This window comes from Panulirus ornatus, chromosome 27 (genome assembly GCF_036320965.1).
Source record: "Panulirus ornatus isolate Po-2019 chromosome 27, ASM3632096v1, whole genome shotgun sequence".
Classification (NCBI taxonomy): domain Eukaryota; kingdom Metazoa; phylum Arthropoda; class Malacostraca; order Decapoda; family Palinuridae; genus Panulirus; species Panulirus ornatus.
This window is the reverse complement of record NC_092250.1, coordinates 20,341,396-20,358,868: the sequence shown is the minus strand read 5'-3', so window position 1 is coordinate 20,358,868 and position 17,473 is coordinate 20,341,396. Positions and strand designations below refer to the sequence as shown.

The following is a 17,473-nucleotide window of genomic DNA, read 5'->3' as shown; positions in this document are numbered from 1 at the left end:
GCGCTGAGAGAGAGAGAGAGAGAGAGAGAGAGAGAGAGAGAGAGAGAGAGAGAGAGAGAGAGAGAGAGAGAGAGAGAGAGAGAATGTTTGCAATAAAAAAATGTCAATCTTAAAGTTAATATCTGTATTCATATATTCACATATTTACATAAATGTAACTATCATAAACTGTAGCAATGGATGTAAGATCATACTTCACTCGTGTGGAAGATAAATGAATGAAACTCAAGGACTGTAGAGGCTAAATATACGTACAGTAGTACGACAATAGTAAATGTCCTTTCCTCTTGATATCTCCACATTTTCTAGATATCCCCCATCTTCTAGATGCCCCTTTATCTTCTAGATATATCCTTCTAGATATGTCCTCTACTTTTAGATAGAAGCTCCACTTCACAGTAATCCCTTCAGTAGGTGACCCCGCTGACTAACCCCACCACATTAAGATGTCCCACTACTCCACCACATTAAGATGTCCCACTACTCCACCACATTAAGATGTCCCACTACTCCACCACATTAAGATGTCCAACTACTCCAACACATCAAGATATCCCACTACTCCACCGTATTAAGATGTCCCACTATTCCACCACATCAAGATATCCCAGTGTTTTAGATATTTCTTGAATATCCTTTGCTCCTAACTGCCTATCATTTCTAGATCTTCAACTTTTACATACCCCTGTACGTCTAGCTAACCCTTTCACTTGACCATATCCCCTCCACTTTTAGATAACACTCCACTTCCGGATACTCCAACTATCTCTAGATATCCTTCCACTCCTGGATACCTAGATATCCCTCCACTCCTGGATACCTAGATATCCCTCCACTCCTGGATACCACATTCACTTCTAGATATCCTCACTGGTTCCAGGTAGTCCCTCCACTTGTAGAAAGTCCCGTCAGGTCTCGAGACACATCCAGAGACCGCTTCCCAGAGCTGGCCTGCACCAGTCTTGGCTGCTGCCGCTGGCCTATGTCAGCCCATCCATGTGCCATCCTAGAGAGGCTGACGTCACAGGTGACCCCTCACCGGGTGAGTCATGGCGGATGTTTGGATACTGGACGACCATTCAGGTTCTGGTGAATCTGTGAAGCAAGTCCAACCCCAGAGGCTGTCTCCAGTCCAAAGATCACACGGAAGTTCAACTACGATTCTTAGAAATGATTCTATGAAGGATCTCATCATTTCTTTGAAGCGAGTCATACACGGGGAGTTTACTAACTACAACTGATTACTGATTGCAAGTAACAGATTATGTATCGCCATGATCAATAATGCTTTATTATGAAGCAAATCTATGACAAATTTGAGAATATAATGTCATGAATCACAGAGATGTATGAAGCTCCTACATGATAGATGTAACAATGAGTGGCCATCGTAAGTGGTCAAGTATTATGTTGAAAAGACAGGTAGTGTGTGAGGCAGGTTCAGCAGTGTTGATACAGGAGGCAGGAGAGGACCCTGGTCATGGCAGGAGAGGACGCTGGTCATGACAGGAGAGGACGCTGGTCATGGCAGGAGAGGACGCTGGTCATGACAGGAGAGGACGCTGGTCATGACAGGAGAGGACGCTGGTCATGACAGGAGAGGACGCTGGTCATGACAGGAGAGGACGCTGGTCATGACAGGAGAGGACGCTTGTCATGGCAGGAGAGGACGCTGGTCATGGCAGGAGAGGACGCTGGTCATGGCACACCTTTGCTACCAGTGCATGTGCCTCTGAAAGACGTGAGAGATCCGTTACGACACAAAGTCCTTATGATCTTGTCCAAAAAATAAATCGGTACTAAATTTTCCCTCGTGACTCACGTTATCATTTCATCAGTATATATTCTCTCGGTATCCGCAAATGTCATGGTATTCTTCTTCTACTATCTAGATAAAAACAAATGAACATCTCCATATATTTCACCATATCTCAATATCAGGAGTCTTTTCATCTTTCACTGTACCTAAAGAAATAACCTTCATTGCGAGTTATGTTATATTTGTTTACAACTAACAGTTGCTTAAACCCCTGGACTTGCTTCACCTGATGTGTTGGGTGTCCACCTTAACATTAATACCACTCATCAGAAGCCTATCCCTTCCCATCACAGTTTGCCTCCTGTCCTGGTCACGTTATTTGCATCCTTTCTTCCTCATCAATCTTTTGTTCTCGTCTTGGTGACTAAAAAATCTAATATAATCATCTCTTTCTCCTTCAACCGTTCTTTGTGTCTGTCTCAATGACGCCTTACCACCAGGCTGACCCCTCCCTATGGTCTACACCAATGATATCCCATTTCCATTTCCTCACTGCCACCATAACTATGCCAGGTTCTTCTACGACCACCATTTATTACCTGTATCTTTCCTACCACCTCCTACGTTCCCCACAACCATCCTTCCTTTAACAGGATATTTGCGACTCACGATGGACAGGGCTCCGGCCAGGAGAAGGGCTTTAGAACGTAGCTCAAGATCGGGTGGGAAGGTCACCGCCATGACTCTGTCTCCACAACAGCTGGAAGACTTCTGACGGAACATCCTGCCAATGATGAACCTGTCCCTGGTCGCCACCTGCAAACGGACCAGCGAAAGTGAGTTAGAAATAAATGAACAAGGTCATAGCTGCTAGTATGGGGTTATGGCTGCTAGGATGGGGTTATAGCTGCTGGGATGGGGTTATGGCTGCTGGGATGGGGTTATGGCTGCTGGGATGGGGTTATGGCTGCTGGGATGGGGTTATGGCTGCTGGGATGGGGTTATGGCTGCTGGGATGGGGTTGTGGCTGCTGGGATGGGGTTATGGCTGCTAGGATGGGTATTTTTGAACAAATTAGAATCACATTTGACTTTCTATTTGAAACTATTTCTTCTTTCTTGAGAAGTGAAATCAAACTTATTTCTACGTCCTTCATATACAATGTGAGTTGCGTCACTGTCATATGTCTGCCAGTGTTAAGGTTCCGCCTGAGCAGTCTAAGAGGATTAAGAATAAAGATAAAAGAACTTAGAAGAAAATCTTCCATGAAACCATTTAACAAAACATGACATTCAACATGTGTATGTACGAGTCTGTATTACAACCATAAAGACCCCCAGATCCCAGTGTCCTGTCCAAACAGATCTCTGTTTGGACTAATTGTGTGGGATGAGAAAGTTATGGTTTATATCCCAGTATCTAATTAACCCAGACTCAGGAAGTAGAAACAGTATGGCAGTAGTTTAGGGATACCTGCACCTGCCAAGGGTCGGGTAGAAGAACTTTTGATATCAGCCTCACCCTGACCCTCCTCACCCTGACCATCCTCACCCTGACCCTCCTCACCCTGACCCTCCTCACCCTGACCCTCCTCACCCTGACCCTCCTCACCCTGACCATCCTCACCCTGACCATCCTCACCCTGACCCTCCTCACCCTGACCCTCCTCACCCTGACCCTCCTCACCCTGACCCTCCTCACCCTGACCATCCTCACCCTGACCATCCTCACCCTGACCCTCCTCACCCTGACCCTCCTCACCCTGACCATCCTCACCCTGACCCTCCTCACCCTGACCCTCCTCACCCTGACCCTCCTCACTTGCAGGTACTGTAGTTGATATTTAGAAGCTAGAGGTTAAAAATGTAATTCAGACACTGTATTAATCCCAAACTTTGTCTGTCATGAAGAGCTCAACATCTGTCTGATCCCCTCCTCACACAGGTTAAGACGTAAGGGTTAGGCGTGCACTGGGCCCCGCCTGGAACACATGATAATGTGGTGATGGTCATGACCCAAAGCTTCTCTAGTTAAGACGAAGCTCGCTTGGTGTCTACCCACCCGAGTCATGGCCCTCGTCAGGTATGTAACCATCACATGTTCTCGGTTCTGACCTGGTAGTATCCGAAGCTCTCCTTGGTACCCAACCCTCACCTGGTATCCAGGCTTCCTACAACATACAACTGTATCCCTCTTGGTCCTCACCTGGTATCCAGGCTTCCTACAACATACAACTGTATCCATCTCGATCAGGAAGAGCAGGTCACCGGAGGGGTTGTGGACTGTGTACTCCATCGCGGCTCCCTGCACCACGCCCACCATGTTGCCAGGTGGAAACATCACCTCCAGGTGCTGCCTCAGGAAACCCCAGCTCTCAATTAATCATCTTAAAGTCTAAACATTTCTTTAAATTTTGTAAACAAATTCACATATCAAATATGGCTCTCTTAAATTTAGGTAACAATTCCCAGTCAAACAATCTCGAGGTCAAGAAAGTGCTCTGTAGATATTTGGATAAATCACAAAGTGGGAATTCTCACTTCTACACCTTAGAGGTCGAGTCGTGAGGCAAGAGTCCTACACGTTCCTTTAGAAAGGTAAGTGAATTGAAAATAGGAGTTTGTGTACAGTGCAGGCGGCCCAGCTATGGTGGGAGGGGACTTCCATGACCATGTTATGGTAAATGAAAGGTAAGGTCAAGGTTGGAGAGCCACCCACCGTGCTGGAGGAGGAGCAGCAACCCTCACTCTCAAGGGTCTTGTTGCAGATGAGGACGTTGAGGTTGGCGTTATTGAGGATCTTCATAATGAAGTTGTGGCAGCCGTCCTCCAGCACTGTCACTCGGAAGATCTGCTGGTTATCTCGGTGCACACTGTACTTGCTGCCTGATCACAAGCCACACATGTTATCGTAACCTGGTGATGTTTCCTCACCATTTTGGGTTAGTGTGAGGCGGCCGTTGTCTGGCCATCATTTTGGGTTAGTTCTATGTGTAGTCTTGTGGTTATTTCAAAATGGCTGATGTTCTGACTTTATCTCGAGTTCCTATTATCTTGGTGTTATGCTGTATTCTTGGACTTACGTTATGTTGGCTGTGTATCAACTCTAATTGGTGTTATACTGCCTGGAGTTTGTCTGATGTTATCATGAACATGTTTTATAAAATGTTTCGTTCTTGGAACCTGTTACCTTGAAATACTAGGCTTAGCTTATCATAGGTTGGTGTTATCTTCGTGTGGTGTTACATCTTATCTTACCTACGGCTCGTGCAACAAGGACACTTCTCACTGCGAATTGTGTTATCATGAATCAACCTCAGCTTGCCACAGTGATAACTATGGTCTGTGTTATCACGTGTCGGGAGAGCTTTGGGTTTCTCGTACTAGCAAGGTGGGGTAACCTTGGTGTAGTGTTATCTTTCATCTTGCGATGGTTTGTGGCTTATGTTACCTGGAGTCTTGGCAATCTGTTGTTACCATGATAAGGAAGAATCAGCTAGTGTTATTGGACTGTATTTTCTTGGACTGTTGTTTCTTTGTTATGATGATCACTTTTATTTGTGTTATATTCAGGTAGTAATGTGTTGGTTTTCCAGTACGATGTTGGTAACATGTGTTATTGTGTGCTGGTGTGGTCGTAATACCAAGGATCAACCTTACCCCTGTGTGTACATGTTATCTTGCATCACTGGTGACTCAGGATGGGTCATGTATTAGTGACTTCTGTTAATTTGTTTCAGTGTTATATCGTTGGGATGTTATGATGAATCAGTGATAATGTGGACGTTATCTTATCTCACCAGGAAATTCATGTTATCTTTATCTCTCAAAGTATTTGTGTTATTCTTATCTTGCCAGGCTGATCATGTTAGGTTTTCTTTCATTCGTCTTCTACTTTATCTATCTATACGTCAGTGTGATCAGAGCTTATCTGTCTTTGTTTGTCTTGTTATTATCTCTCCTTCTTCGTCTTTATCAGTCTGAGCTTATTATTTCTATCTTTATATCTCTCTATCTATTCTTTTGTCTCGTCTTTATCTGCCTGTTTGCCCGTTTGTCTCACTTTTTTATCTGTTTTGTGTCACACACATACACACACACACACACACACACACACACACACACGTTGCCACTTGCCAGTCAACGAAACTGGGTTCGAATCCTGGACAGATCAGCAGTCTCAGAGGCGGTCCAGCTGTTCATCCTATTCTCTGAAACTCGTGAATGAATAAGCCCCTGGTGGAAGCCGGGATGTGTATACATACATAAGGTGTGGGTGACACATGGTCATGATAAGAGACGGGACAACGTGAGTGTACAGCTCTGTCCTCGGTACACCTAAATAGTAATGACCCCTTCTCCTCCCCCCCCACACACACACACACACAAGGTCAAGAGACGAGGCCCCACGAGTGTAGGGCATCCCACCCGAGGCCCCACGAGTGTAGGGCATCCCACCCATATGCAGTGATCAGTACTCACGGCTGGTAATGGCCTTCACTGACCTTTCTTGTGGAGGGTAAGTTCGTCGCAGCCGGAGAGGTGTTCGAGGCCAGGAGGGAGGAACTGTGCAGGTCCCGGCACCCAGGACCACCAGCCTGTCCACACAACACACCAATGACGTCATTATTAGCAGTCATGACTGCCAAATACCACTATTGATAATTTCCCAGTGGTATGTGGATGATATTGATAATTTCCCAGTGGTATGTGGATGATATTGATAATTTCCCAGTGGTATGTGGATGATATTGATAATTTCCCAGTGGTATGTGGATGATATTGATAATTTCCCAGTGGTATGTGGATGATATTGATAATTTCCCAGTGGTATGTGGATGATATTGATAATTTCCCAGTGGTATGTGGATGATATTGAATTCATAAGCTCAAATGCAACATGGTAAATGGATATAAAGATGTACAGAGAAAGAGAATGGATTCCAGATCTATATTTCAGAATACTTTCTTCATCTTATTTACCTGCAGACACCTCTACATTCTCCTGACGATGAACGTTCTCCTGAAGAAGAACATTTACCTGGCGAAGAACGTCCACCTGCAGAGGACTACCCACCTGACGTAGTTCATCCACCTAGTGAAGAATGCCCACTTGGCTAAGAATACCCACCTAGCGAAAAATACCCAACTGGTAAAGACTGCTTACCTCCAGAGAACATCCACTTGAAAAAGATCACCCACCTGAAGATGATCATCCACCTGAAGATGATCACCCACCTGAAGATGATCATCCACCTGGATATGATCACCCACCTGGGTATGCAGAACTGTCCTGAGGGTAGATGAGGGGTGGCTGGTGAGCGAGGTGAGCTGCTGGAGGATCGGTGGCCTCGCTGTGTGCTGGTGCAGCTCTTCCCTCACCTGCCAACAACTTGTATTGGTTAGTCTCAGACAAGGAACTCTTGCCCTTGATATGAAGGGAGTCTTGCTCTTGGCTAGCAAAGAAAATTATACAGGAGATTCCAGTGAGACCTGTCAGTACATACAAAGATCTTTGTCTGTATATTCATTATGGTTTACTAAGGAAACACAAGTGCGCAATTTTCGACTTCATTCTTTGAAAGAACAGAAAAAAGAGAGTTTTTGTCGTAATCAAAAGATAAAAAACGATGGCTGAAGCATCCGAATACTGTGGGTTCGAATCCTTCATGATTGTACTTTACAGTACACACAATAGTGTCAGTTGCCCCGGCTCTCAGTACCCGCTGTGATGGTGATAGGCAATGTGAGTGTACTGTAGGCTAACGCCAGACTACCAGGACGGTTGACGTGTACTTGCCTCCTAACCAGCGAAGCAATGGTAAGGAGAAGTTGGTCTCGGCTGGGGTGGAGGGAAGCAAGACGTACATGTCTCATATGAACCTAGTTTTCTTGTGTTTCTTCAAGATATGATCGTAGTCTTGTTTTTCTATTGTGGGCAAAATTGAAAGGTAATTCCCTGGCGACTCTGGTCTGGGAATGACCGGCAGGAAAACTAAGCGAGAGTCAGGTCGTGGTTGTCTTCATGTGAAGCTGTCGTCGTAATGTTTGTGGTGAAGGTCATCATGATAGCAACTAAATCAAATGTGATATTCTATCTGAATGTGATATAATGTTCAGTAGTAGAATAAAGAGCATCACCTGTGGGGGGCGGAGGTTGTGGGGCGTCCTCCCAGGAGGGGCCGACGGTCGAATACCTGGGAGGGGGAGTCTGGCGCCCCAGGAGGGAGTCGGTCTCCTTGGGCGGGGTGTCGGAGGAGGGATGCACCGCTGGGGAGGGGCTCCAGCTAGCCCCAGACTCGTGTCCTACCGTCTTGTTAGAGGCCATGGTGATGACGTCAGAGGTGGAGATGTCGACTACAGATGAGCCGGGTGTGGCGCTCGAACTGTCTGAGGAATATAAAGAAAATGACGTTGTATGTTATTATGTACTCTTGACGAGCAGAGCGCAGCCGCGGGACCCCATATAACGAATCCTGAAGTTCAATAACTGTCAGACAAGACAGATTTCACAGCAGATACTGGAGACAAAACTTGTATTGCAATTATTTTTATAAGAGAAATGATCATGACAAGAAATGAAGTGTTCCAACATTTTCATCTAAGTATGTCCACCATGGAACCTCTGGCGCAGCTCAGCAAGTGACCTACGATATCAGTATTTCCATGCGACGAGCTACTGCTAAACAAACATCATAAGTTACGTGTCAGTACAAGTGATTCCTGCCCCTCACACCGACCCACCTGTGATGTTGTGGCTGCCACGTACATTAACCAGGTGTGGCTCTACCTGTTGGTCGTACCTGTGAGGTGTTACTGCTGTCAACAGTACAGTAGTGTGTGTGGTGGGACTACACCGGAGCTTACCGTGGTGTGTGCTGTGCTCAATGTCACCCGTGTTACCTGGTAGGGAACATGAATCATATACTCACACACCTGCAGGGTTGAGCCATGGTGAAAGATAAAGTAAATATTTAGCTTGAAGAAGAATATCATTGTCTCTTATCTATGATCACTAATTATCTGTTGCTGCAACACCCACAACCTTGTGTTGTTGTATATCGCACAACTTAAATCACCGCTGCTCCAACACTGTGTTGCTGCGACTTGGTCTACAAACTTTATAATTACAGAACTTCTTCATGCATTCCACCTCACAGTACTATGAGTAATGGATCACAACACTATTGTGAATAATGCTTTACAACGCTGTTGTTAATAATGCCTCGCAACACTTCGTCATCGTGAGTACAGCAGAGCGGTGACCACGGGGGATTATCGACCCCTGACAACATGGTTACGCCAGACACGAACAGTCTGGGTAAACACCACCAGGTGGGGGGGGGGGTTGTGTACATTCTGATATCACCACAACAAACAATTTTCCCCATAATGTTTCCATCACAAAAGCACCAAACTTTATGGAAATAATCTTCAAGATCACAAATATCAATTCTAATACATTCAGAGATTATGTATAATATTATATATATATATATATATATATATATATATATATATATATATATATATATATATATATATATATATATATATATATTTGATCCCTGGGGATATATATATATATATTAGACATTGATTTGCATATGTCTATCATTGTCTTAGTGACTATAATGTTTGGTAGTAAGTAATATGATTTTCTAGTCAGGCATTGAACGTTTAGAAACCCTGTGTATGTGTGTGTGTGTGTAACAGATTAAAGTCATGTGAGGATGAAATGACACATTTTCGCCGTAAGAAGCAAGTTGTATGTTCCTGATCACCTGTAGCGAGTGTGTCGTACCATCTGCTGGAGATGCTCGGGTCATAACACGTCCATGTCTTCACTACTCACAGAAGACAAACTGGAGTAATGTTTACACTCACCTCGTAAGACGGTCACAAACACTCTATTCACCTCGTCAGATGACGTCATTCACTACACCCCACTTACACTCTGACATTAAACTTTGATAACGAAGCATGAGTGTCTCTGATGTTATGAATCTTAACATCACAAGTCAGGAACTCTGAATAATTACGTTTCCTGACACAAGGTATAATGTGAAGGCGTCTGTGTTTGTGTACATACACGCAACACTTGCCTTCACACCAACACACACCTCGGCACCCCGTCATTCCACGAAGCTGCAACACTCTATGATGTTACCTGAACGCTGGTGCGAGCTAAAACTCTTGTTATGGTCAAAATAAAGATGTAAAATCATGTTTTCAGTTGATGACGCAACACTTTACTTTGATGTCCTTATCAACCTGCCTGAGCGAGGGAGCTGCTGGAGGAGGAGAGCTCAGTGCTTCCGTGGAGCTGCTGCCTGGTAGTGGGGCCAGCCACACCACCGCCACCACTGACTCTCGTCATCACGTGACCACCACAGTTCCCCCACCACTGTACATAACCATCGCCTGACAGACATCATCAGTCTCAAATCTCTGTTCTGAATCAACTGCCTTTCAAAAATTACCTGATTCTCCTGGGACGTCAGGCACTGCATGACACAGATGTCTGTACAGATGAGGAGGGAGCGCGTGTTTGCTGGAGCCAGGCTCTGAATCACAGGCATATCGTCGGTTCGGTGGGCTGCCTTATCAGGCACGATAAGATATCATCCCTGGTCATGTGATGCGCCATGCTAGGGTGGTAGTGTACATGGCACTGTGTCCCTCTGACACGAGCCAGCTCCTGCCTGTCTCAGGCAATGTGTCAGGGATGAGGTCAGTAAATAGATAGATGGGGTGGGAGGTAGTGGATTGGATGGGAGGTGGTTCGAGTGCATTATGGGTAAAGAAGCTTTGTACGCATGTACATATACGTGTGTGTGTGAGTGTGTGGGTTTCCTTGCTTGTAATTACCCATGTGTACGTTCCGGGAGGCTCTTTAACACAGTCCAATCTCAGCTTGATTTTTTGTCGCACAAGCCTTGGAATATTCCATTGTTAACTGCTACTCCAGTACCACGTGTTGACTACTGCTTAGGTTGTTTGATAACCTCATTATTCTGTTTCAAGATAGCTTTCTGGGTTCTTCCCTCTTTATTTTGACCTTTCGTGCGGGTGACTACACTTGTACAACTAAATCAAAAGAGTAAAATGACGTTAAAGAAAAGAGGCAACGCGGCCCTCCTTGCAAAGCACAACCTTTTCTCTCCAACAGCAGCTCCACGAGACCCGACAACGATTCACCTCTCCTGCAGCAACGTCATGAGACTCCTACCTCACCGCTCCTCGTGTGTCTGCATGAACACCATCTACTGCCCCAGCAACGGCTTTGCTCTAGACTGCATTTCTCTGTAAATATCAGCAAAACATTGTTGCTACCCGCGTCGCTGTGCCACTGTCTCATTTCTTTTTACATTCGTAGGGAGTGATAGGGTTTACCTACGCCCTCCCTCCCCCATATTTTCTGTCGTACTCGTTAATCGTGTTTGTAATGTTGTAAACGACCTTATACAGTCACTCACACTGACATATCAACCTCACAATGGAACCACGAAAGATATACAAAGAAAGTTTCCTACTTTAGCAGCTTATATTTTCCAACAAGCTGTTACCACCCGCTCTAAATAGCATTGTTGTGTCACAGTGTATTATCTCTCCTTGTACTGGTAAGTATCTGATATGGCGTCAGTGTGAGCTGCTATTGTGTCATTTGCCTGAATAACCAGATGCAGGAATCATGAACACGTGAACTGGTTTATCTTTATCAGTGGTTAGTGTCAGCAGCTCCCGCCGTTATGTTAGTGTTAGCTCAGCGAGGCGTCCCGGGTGCCACCAGCAAGGGCTGCATCCCTCACGGCTTCTCCGATGCTTGTCTCACCTGTAATGGTGTAGAGACAACAGCGTCGTGGGACAGATGACGTCCCGTGTCCGGCAGGTGTTTCATCCTGGCTACACAAACATGCTCCGGCGGTCGAGATCAGGGGATCTAACTGCTGGACACGTATGTTATCCTACACGAGACACACAGGTCTTCCCGCGGGAAAAGCATGGTGGTGGGCGGGCCCGCCCTCGCCATCATCACCCACCTGACCCACACCTGCCCGCGTCCAGCCACACAGACCAGCACTGACCCTGCCACTCCTCCTGCCTCCCACCACATGACTGACCTTGAATCTCATAGCATTTCAAGCGTATGTCAGACAATGATACCGTAATATTATATATCAGAATATACCAATAATACATCTGAGGACGAAATAGCATATAATACATACAACAGTATATTCAAAGATGATACATCACGATCTAAGTAACAGGCAAACATGAACACCCACTGACGTACTACAGAACAGATCCACACTTACTGCTGACTATCCGCCACACACACACACACACACACACACATGGTACCGATGTGGGACAGTCAGTGCAAATGTTTTATCGTCACAAAAAACAACTCTGTGCCAAAAGCTGCCTTATGGCAGCATACTCAAGTGGGTATTCCATTCTGGCTTCCACGCGGCGTTCACTGGGCATGTGTGCCTGCAGGACGCTACACGCCCGTGACGCCCAGTGGTGGAGTGCAGCAGGTGTCGCAGTCTGAGTGACGCACTTGTGTGGTCGGCCGCTCCGTTGCCGACCGCCAGGCTCGCGGTACCGCCTCCTCCATAGAGAGACGGTGACCAGGTGGACAACGACCCTTCACAAATGCTGTGACCCTCGTTGTAAAGGGTGACTGTGGCTCCCCGTGCTCCTTGTGAGGCGTCCATGACGAATGGCAGGAGAAACACGCACACTGGTCACGTGTTGGCTCGGATATGGTTCATGACCGGCAATGAAGCGTCTCGTGAACCAGGTTCATAATCGATGAACTCGGTCTCGTGATTCGATCATTAGATGTCAATAAAACGTCAGAACGAGTCATGCACCGCAGCGGTAGCTTATGTACGGTACTTTACGACCTAAGGCATACATCAGGAGCGGTAACTAGTGTCTCCCTACAGTGTGAGACGGTAAATACTTACATGAGTAATGAATTACTGCCGCACGTTCTAACACGTCTCTTGTTTAACACTTTCTAGACATGACTTGTGACTGTTCTGTGTTGACACCTGTGGGGGAGGTGTTCCCGATAACGTCATCAAACTGATCTAGAAACTTAAGGTTGTGATTAACCTCTCTCTCTCTCTCTCTCTCTCTCTCTCTCCTTCCACTGCAGGAACATGTATGGCTTCTAACACCTTATCGTATCTCGTCTCTCCTAATTCTCCTCACAACTTGGTTCCTCTCCTCACAACTTGGTTCCTCTCCTCACAACTTGGTTCCTCTCCTCACAACTTGGTTCCTCTCCTCACAACTTGGTTCCTCTCCTCACAACTTGGTTCCTCTCCTCACAACTTTCATTATCAAATCTTTGTTGTTGTTTTTCCACTTGAGTTGCAAACTTGAGAGGCATCTTCCACAGTTTGGGTTATGTATACATTATGGTCATCTTGATCAATATTTCCTTACCTGTGTATTTATACGTGACTCTAATATTTCCCAGTACACATGTTTTCACTGAGCCTCCTCTACATGGTGGAGGTCAGCTGGAGGTCACTGAGGTCCTGTTTATTTCCTTAACAGAAAATATTTCATTATTTTTCATCCATCAGAGGAACTCTTCCCTAATATTTCCCTGAGTTCTGCTCATGTGTTGCTACACATATATTACTTGTGTGGATATAAACGATCGTTAAAAGGATGGGAAATGGTTTGTACATTTGATGTATTGAATCATTTCTTTTATTTCAACATTACATAACATTAATAAATACACAAGTTAGATAACATAGACTTTGATACATGTTTATGGAATAGATGTAGAACTGTGTAGGAGTAGACGTGGGGTTGTACATGGCTGGTTACATCGGGTCAGGTCAGGTCAGGTCGCGTCAGGCGTAGTTACTTCTCGTAGGTGACCTCTGCGTTGTATCCGCCTCCGTTATCAGAGAATTTGACGACCTGAAACAAAACACACGAGAGAAAAATCAGACGACGTAGCACAGCGGAACACAAACATGATCACGTAGCACAGCGGAACACAAACAAGAACATGAAAAATGAATGTAGAAGAAAACTACAAGAGACAGACAGACACAGCAAGCTAAACCTACTCCCAGTCTTTTCTTATCCTAGCAGAGTTTCTTAACGAATATACTGGTGGTCTATTGGTGGTCTATAATCTCCTGGTGGTCTATGATTTACTGGTGGTCTAAAGAAAATACATACCTGGGATTTCTCGTGAGGCAGATGCCTTCCACAATAAAGTGTCCTTAAGATGTAACTTACCAGATCTTCATCAGTGTGTTCACGTTCATATCAAGGACCTGATCTTCGGAAGGAAGCAGGAGCGACACACATCAATGTTCTGACTGATCATTTTTCCTTCGCGAAGTTGAAAGAAAAACTAATATATCGAAGCAAATTTTTTTTTGTGTCAAAAACTGTTCGTAAAATTACAGCAGATAATGTGACGGTCGAGCAGCAGGACCTGGTACTCACCTGAGTACGACCGTCGGGCAGCAGGACCTGGTACTCACCTGAGTACGACCGTCGGGCAGCAGGACCTGGTACTCACCTGAGTACGACCGTCGGGCAGCAGGACGCGGTACTCCCCCTGGGTGGTACGACCGTCGCTGTTCTCTACGTGGCTGTAGGCGTTGCCGGAGTCATCGTCCTGGACGCCCCACTGGAAGTCGTACGGCATCCCCTCCTGCTGTTGGACATACACACACACAGTCAACACTTGCGTCATGAGGGCGGTGCTCAGGTCTCAGAAGGTAACAAGAAACAATAACTATTTGTGTTAACTGTCTACAACACTTTACACAGGACAAGTAGATCGTAAGGCAGAGCAATTCTTCCTGATTAATAGTGACGACTGTAAGACTCACTGAGTGTGTAGGATTATGGATATATCATACAGTAGTGACTTATGGATATATCATACAGTAGTGACGACTGTAAGACTCACTGAGTGTATGGGACTGTGGAAATATCATACAGTAAAGTGGATCAAGTAAACATACAGGGATCTATCTTAGGTTACTCACCGCCGCCACCTGGTCGACCCGGTTGCTGGAGTCTGGGGTGAGGTATGTCTGCTGGGGCGGCTCGTACTCATAGCTCTGTGGGAGGCCCTGCACCACGACCACCACCACAGTCAGCACGACAGCCACACAGTGCACCTGACGTGACATGGGAAGGGTTACAGGGGCACCTGGCTGTGGTACGGAGAGTAGTGACTTGGGGAGGAGTGGTGTGTAGGGCAGGATGAAGGTGAGATGTTAAGCGGAGTTTAGGATGAGTAGGAGTGAAGGTGTGTGTGTGTGTGGGGCGGGGAGATCGTGAAGGTTGAGGAGTGTGGTGGGTAGACACAGATGATGGCACATTGTGCAGGTGGTCTGCTGGGGGCCACCACACGTGTAAGTAAGACGACTCGGCCGGTGGTGCAGTACACTGGAGAGTTGACGACGGAACTGAGTGCGGCAGAGGGTACAGGGGCCAAGCAGAGAGAGAGAGAGAGAGAGAGAGAGAGAGAGAGAGAGAGAGAGAGAGAGAGAGAGAGAGAGAGAGAGAGAGGTTGCAAGGAGAATGGTCCGACCCCAGGGTGACAAACTTAATTGATTAGTGACAGGGTCGCTGGAAGGGTGAGAGGTTGAGATGGAGTTGGGGCCAGGCTGTAGCATGTAGGAGAGAGAGCACGAGAGGTTAAAGGCATCTATAGAATATACATTTCAAAATCATCTCATATACTACACATCTTTACCAATAGAACTACACAAGCTGGCCTTTATTTATCAGCCAATATAGGTCTTGATATACTTCGATCTGTATAGATCACTGGTACATGATAACAACACCTTCACGGTTCAAGATTTACAGGAAAAAATATGGAAAACAGTAAAAATATTTAGGATAATCTGCAGGACGAAAACGCTTGAATACTGAAGCGGTGGAGCCGTTCATCTTGGTACGCATGCCGTGACCTGCTGTGATTCGGTCATTTTACTCGAGACAAGAAGTTGACAGTTTGTCATTTAATCAAAATCATTTGAAAAAAATATCGTGATTTTATTTATGTCGTCTATATATAGTTAAGCAAGGCTTCACTACACAACATATGGGAAAGTTTCATTCACGAGAGTTTCCACTGCACATGACAGTGCTTCTTATATTTACGGTTTTGGTGACTGACTCTGATGGTCGGTAGCACCCGTGTGGGAGGCTCACTAGTTACTGAAGTATACCAAGTTTGAAGATGATATCTTGGTGATGTGGTAAGTAGTCACTGAAGTATACCAAGTTTGAAGATGATATCTTGGTGATGTGGTAAGTGACTACTTCCTTTATCAGTGAACTGAACCCACAGACCTGATCCAGACCTTTCATAGTATATATCCAGAGCAACGTGACACATGTGATGTAGAATGGAACAAAAATGTAAATATACCGTCACAATTAAGATGGTAAATCTTTTTCTACTGAGAACCTGGGACGTCAACTTCCTGTACATTGGGTTATAAGACGTTTCAGACGACATTAGTAATACAGTTACTAAAGAAAAAGGGAAAAAATATATTCTACAGTGAAGATATGCAAGATGGAGCAGAGAGATGGAGAGATGTGTAACGTGTTATGACTTCATGACAGAGATGGAGAGATGTGTAACGTGTTATGACTTCATGACAGAGAGATGGAGAGATGTGTAACGTGTTATACCTTCATGGCGAGGATGAGAGAGTAACAGGAGCAGTAGCAGGGATGAGCTAGGTCTGCTGCCACGGCTGAGGCTCGACAACCACTGGTGCCTACCGTCAAGCCCCGCTGGTATTTATACTGTGGAGGGAAGCCCTTCCATCGCCCTCCACCCACAGACCCTCTACCACTTCACTCCCTCCCTCCTCCGTAGGAGACACAGAGTCAGGTATCTCTGTGCCTCACATTGTATCTATAACTGTTGACCTTTAAGGATTCTTCAGGTGCAACAACGTAGTACGTGACACAAAATGCTCTTGGGAAAGGGACGCGGCCTCACTGCTAATGTTTTCGTACTCTGGTTGACTTTCTCCGTGAGGCGTCCCGGCACTGTGGCCTTCAGGGGCGTCACGGCACTGTGGCCTTTTCCCTGACATCTCACCATCACTTACCATCACCTGCCATCATTACCTGGGAGGGATCACAAACTGTCAGGCGTCTAGAATTTCAGATCTACGATGACCTGAATATCAGAGTCCCGTTCTGTTAAGACGGGAGCAGATTTCTTTAATGCGCTCCGAATTGAACACGATAGCATAGTTAGAGTTATTATTCTCATTTTATTGTTCCCTAACTTCCTCAGTATCATTCTACCATTAGGAGGGCGCTTAAACACTAACTTTCCAAACTCATTCACCTTATTTCCATCAGGTTCTCGCCTTCACAGAGGCATCGTCGGGAATCTACAAAGAAAGAGAAAAAATGCGTCACAAAACTAGGATATGAAATGTAAAACGCAAACAACATGTATATAAGAAACAAAGTCGGGAAAACCCACAGTACATAGCACATAAAAGTAAGGGCAAACCCACAGTACATAGCACATAAAAGTAAGGGAAAACACTATAAACAGTACAAATTAACGATGTTATGACGGATGGCACACACACACATATATATATATATATATATATATATATATATATATATATATATATATATATGGCAGACGTAAGGC

At 45.4% G+C, this 17,473-nt stretch overlaps 2 protein-coding genes across 11 annotated transcripts; both read right to left on the bottom strand.

Annotated features, from left to right (window-relative positions):
• Positions 1-2: 2 nt before the first annotated feature.
• LOC139757665 (phospholipid scramblase 1-like) lies at positions 3-12,477 on the bottom strand. 10 transcript variants are annotated; one of them, XM_071678415.1, is made up of 9 exons: positions 12,206-12,477; positions 8,503-8,661; positions 7,900-8,148; positions 7,033-7,140; positions 6,264-6,356; positions 4,478-4,644; positions 3,965-4,111; positions 2,429-2,575; positions 3-1,732 (listed from the first exon to the last, which is right to left on the bottom strand). In XM_071678415.1, exons 3-9 carry the CDS (start codon positions 8,084-8,086, stop codon positions 1,715-1,717), a joined length of 867 nt encoding a protein of 288 aa, XP_071534516.1. In that variant the 5' UTR covers positions 8,087-8,148; positions 8,503-8,661; positions 12,206-12,477; the 3' UTR covers positions 3-1,714. The 10 variants fall into 10 exon arrangements, with proteins under 10 accessions (XP_071534516.1, XP_071534509.1, XP_071534514.1 ...); XM_071678408.1 differs by having other exon boundaries at positions 12,329-12,477; XM_071678413.1 differs by having other exon boundaries at positions 8,626-8,661; positions 12,329-12,477.
• A 1,007-nt stretch (positions 12,478-13,484) lies between these two features.
• On the bottom strand, positions 13,485-16,595 carry LOC139757487 (pro-resilin-like). The gene is made up of 4 exons (XM_071678000.1): positions 16,480-16,595; positions 14,811-14,945; positions 14,336-14,473; positions 13,485-13,719 (listed from the first exon to the last, which is right to left on the bottom strand). The coding sequence occupies exons 1-4, from the start codon at positions 16,483-16,485 to the stop codon at positions 13,660-13,662; spliced, it is 339 nt and encodes a 112-aa protein (XP_071534101.1). The 5' UTR covers positions 16,486-16,595; the 3' UTR covers positions 13,485-13,659.
• Positions 16,596-17,473: the final 878 nt, after the last annotated feature.